General features: G+C 49.0%; 1 protein-coding gene across 1 annotated transcript in view; it reads right to left on the reverse strand.

Annotated features, from left to right (window-relative positions):
• Positions 1 to 3,351, reverse strand: part of LOC113213436 (glycine, alanine and asparagine-rich protein-like) — a 61,816-nt gene extending 58,465 nt beyond the window's left edge. The window contains exon 1 of the mRNA XM_052263629.1: positions 3,106 to 3,351. Coding sequence (XP_052119589.1) covers positions 3,106 to 3,351 — 246 coding nt within the window. The remainder of the gene's footprint in view (positions 1 to 3,105) is intronic.
• Between the last annotated feature and the right edge of the window lie 1,005 nt (positions 3,352 to 4,356).

Raw genomic sequence — 4,356 nt, forward strand, 5'->3', positions numbered from 1 at the left:
CCCCCCGGGTCGCGCCTTGCCCGCGCCCTCGCCACACGCCCGTGACTCTCAAAGTGATTTGGCCAAGTTGTTTGGCTCAAAGAGCAAATTTCACGAGGAATTTTCCTTCCTTTTGTTTGAGTTTCCAGCAGCAAGTTGTCGGCGTCGTCTTGGTCGGCCTTCTGGCGGGGCGCGCCGGATCGAGCTGTAGAGCTATGGGGATCGGGGCCGACGGGGCTCCCGCATGAGGGGACGACCACGAAGACGAGCCCGAAAGGCGCTCTGGAAACCCAAGTGTGTACATGTGTGCATTACCTCCTGAATACCTACATCACACACCATCTCTTGCATAATACACGAACACACTGGGAAAACAAATGTAGGGTAGGGCTTAATACCTTTCTATGGGTGATAAATTTTAATGCTCTTGCAAAATGCATTGAAATTTACAACCTTTAGGCAATTTAACTGCCTCTGTTTCACGCCTTTGTACAGGTATTCAAATTGTTTGAGTCGTACCTTTGTTTTTTTGCAGCGCATGCAGTTAACCCTACCTCCCGTATACATGTGACTACACTGAAAAAAAAAATACATTAGTGCTAAGGACAGTTGTAACACCTCCAAGAACATTTTGCTCTTGGATCTGTAGTGTAACTTTACTTCTGATTTCAAGTTACACCACACGGGGGGAGGAGAAGGTAAGGAAAGAGGAAGGGTGGAGGGAGGAGAGGGAGAGGAGAAGAGGAGAGGAGGAGAGATAGGAGCGCCGTCGGCGTGAATGAGTAGCGTGGTCGGTAGGCTGGAGTGATAAGTGACGGCCGCTGGCCGGGCGAGCGTCACGTTATCAGTTGTGAGGCGAGTTCGCTTCGAGTCGATGAGATGCTGATTTCAAGGTGTCAGTAGGTTCTCGGATCTGCGACAGAGTGTAAACTCGGAGCAGCGGCTAAGTCTCGGAGCGGCGACTGTTCTCGGAGCTGCGACTGATGTTAAGTCTCGTTGGGGCCTCGCTGCCCTTGGAGAGAGGGCAGAGTCTCGTAGAGAGAAGTCGGTGGATTGCAGTTGAAGAGTAGTTTATTGGTCCTTTCCCTAATACAAGTAGACTTGCAGCAGGTTCCCTAGAGTGGTGCTGGTCCTAGCTATGACTAGCTGGCGTCTGGACGAGTTCCTATGACTGGAGCCGGTGCTCGAGTGCCGAGCTTGACCTGCTGCGGTCCATTTATACCCTAGACGACTCGCTTGGCCCGGGTGAGGGGTGCGCGGGAGGTGCGGTACGCGTGGGAGGGGAGGCCCTCCGGGCGGTGCGCGAACGCGCGGTCAGCTGGAGTGTACGCGCCCGCGTTTAGTGATAAGAAGCAGGGCCAAAGCCCGAATTGCGTAAGGCCAGTCACGAGGTGTGGCTCGCTCATTACAATACCGCGTTTAGTGATAAGAAGCAGGGCCAAAGCCCGAATTGCGTAAGGCCAGTCACGAGGTGTGGCTCGCTCATTACAATATACCCCCCCATTAGTTTAAAATTTTTGAATGCAATGAGAAAATTTTCCAAGCGAGTCGTTTCGGTTTCCAATACATTTGTTTGATAGTATTTTCATTTTTGATGCTAAGTTAATGACTACTTTTCAAATTTAAAAATTTAGTCTAAGTTTCGACGGTCTCGATGTTCTGTAGAATCGGTAGAATCGATCTTCTGCTACGTCGTCGGTGCAGTATGCGCCGTGATGGTCGTTCTCGTAGATCTCTCTTTGCTGTCTTACTTGGTAGTGATGTTACTGCGTACTTCTTCATGGAGTCGAAAGGGTGTTGGTATATTCGTGGCGTTGGCGGGACATCGAGGCAGTTGTCGTTCTTCGTTGGTGCCACAGATGGTCCCTGTCTTCGTCGTTGGCTCCAGTGCAGTCACTCTGCGGAAGTGTTCAGTTTTTGTCTTGAATTTGAACGTTGTTGGTTCGGTGGTGACGTATCTATGCGATCATTCTTGGACTCGGTGATATTCTTCTGATGGTCGAGTTAGCAGATGACCATGGTGACTTGTTTTCATCGATTTCGCTGTCTTCTGTCCGTCGACATGCAGTGCAAACCTATATTGTATCGGATAGGTGCCGCTTTTAGTGCTGGTGATGTCTCGTTTCATCACTGATGGTGTAGTGTTTTGATGCCTCTGCTTCTGCTTGACGCATAGTGATGTCGAGTCGTTCTATTTCCCTGTCCAGTTGCCTGTCGTACGCCAGTATCGCCTGACTGTAGCGCTTTCCGGCCCGTGTCATGGGAGGTATTTTTCTGCCTGACTTGCAGTATTTTAGAAAAGCTCTCCGCAGTATCTCGTATCGACGGCAGACGGCGTTGACTTCCTCGATGCTGATCATCTTTATTTTCTTCTTGGTGTCGTCGCGGAGCGATGTTGAGATGCTACTGCCTTGTCCGTGCTTGTGCTGAGCTTCTTATAGTCGACGCAGTGAAGGGTTGTTTTGCAGTAGGTGTTTATTCAGAGTTGTCACAGTCAACAATGTAATTTCTGCGATGGTTCTTCTCTGTCGTATTGTTTGTGATGATATTTTCATGTTGGTGGTTATCGTTGTAGGAGTTAGCGTTGGTCCAGTGAGTTTGACGATGTTGTGTTGTCGCATGCATCTCCGATCCATTTTAAGTTCCTGATGTGAGGTGATTGGTGTTGAACTTCTTTGACGATGTCCAGCGTATTCTGCGATATATTTCCACTGACTGGTTCTCGCTGTAGTTTGTTGTTGCAAATCCATTCGTTGTGATGTCAATTTTGAGATGAGAGTGATAGTCGGGTTTTCCATTTGGTGCGGTTTACTTTAAAGTGTGGATGGTCCGTCGAACTGTTGTTTGTCTTCTTGGGCGGTGACCGGGTCTTATCGCATCCCTTATATTCTGCTGCGGTTTTTCCTCGTTGGAGGTAACGGTGTGGACGGACGGTGTATGGCGCTCCCATTGGGTGTTGACCCTCCGTTTGGTGAATGAGACGAAAGTCTTTCGCTGTTTTGGTTAGTCGAGGCTTGAACTGCGTCTCTGAATTCCTTATATTTCGCGTTGCCACGTAATGGGAATTTTTGTTGCTTCTAGGCCGGTTTGTCTTCGGGCAGAGTATTTTTCTCTCGGTGCCATTACTGGTGCATCTGGTGTGCGAGGACACTGATGTCGAGTGTAGCACGTCCAGTCGTCATTTTTAGAGCTCTTGTAAGCGCCGTGTCGACTCTTTAGCACTGTTGAAAGATTCGTTGCTGATTCTTGATTGTTAAAGTGCTGGGTACCGGGATGTCTGCCCTTGAAGTGCCTTCGTTCAACTTTGCTGGTTTTGGACGTGTTGTCCTGCAAATATGCATGGTGCCAGATGTGGGTTTCATTCGCCGTCATCCTCGCGAGCGGATGTGACTTGCCCTTATCCGGCGGTTGGTTCTGTGACACTCGCGCGAGGTTGCAGTTGCATCCTTGCTGGCGATTTGTGCCCGGTGGTTATTTTCTTCTTAGTTGAAAATTCTTCTTAGTTAAGGTTAGTGCCTTCTGTGCGGCGTAGTCCGTTGGGATACCGCTTGTCTTACTGAATGCATTTTCTGATGTGCTGTTTTCTCCGTGTTTTTTATCTCGTCGCGGAAACCGTATTTGTTGGTTGCTGTTCAGTTGTGCGCGCGCGTCTTAGGAGATTATCAGGAACAGCGTGGAGTTTTCACAAGTTGAATGTCGGTTCTGAAGAATCCAGTGTGTTAATAAAAATATTCTTCGATGAGCTTGTTGGTTTTCCTGGATTGCCTCGCATTTTCGTAGTTTAGCTTGATCGTTGTTAAGACGGGTGAGTGCTGTTGGACGTGTCCGGGCGCGTGTGCGTAGCATGCTGCTATTCTCCGTTGTTGTTCTTCCCGCGTCCGTTGTCCGTTCCCGAATTTTAGGCATTTTGGTAGCTGCTGCAGAGTGCGATGTTTTCTTCTCTTTCTGCAATCACGATAGCTTCTGCGAGTGTCTTCGGATCATGAGTAGCTACGAATCGTCTGAGAGAGCCCTTCAGTCCTTTGAGAAAAATGCCGAGTGTTGTTTCTTCCATGATGGCGAGTTTCATTTTGTTTTCCTCGGGGTTGTCCCCTAGTTTGATGCATTTTCTCCCTAGTAGCCGTAGTTTGGTCGCGTACTCCTGGACTGTTTCCTTGACTCCTTGGGTGCAGTCATTTAGCTTCTGTAAGTTGCTCATGCTGGATTCTTTCCTCTCGAAGCGTCTGCGAAGAAGAGTCTTGAATTCTTCCCAATCGCAGGTCATGAGTCGTGTTTCCACGCTGAGGAAATCTCTGGCTGGTTGTTGCATTCTCAGTCTTGCAATGGCGCAGCGCTGGACGTTGCTCCAACCGGAGAGTATGCTGATTTCTTCAACCG

The sequence above is a fragment of the Frankliniella occidentalis genome, unplaced genomic scaffold (genome assembly GCF_000697945.3).
Source record: "Frankliniella occidentalis isolate FOCC.00 unplaced genomic scaffold, Focc_3.1 Scaffold2, whole genome shotgun sequence".
Lineage (NCBI taxonomy): Eukaryota > Metazoa > Arthropoda > Insecta > Thysanoptera > Thripidae > Frankliniella > Frankliniella occidentalis.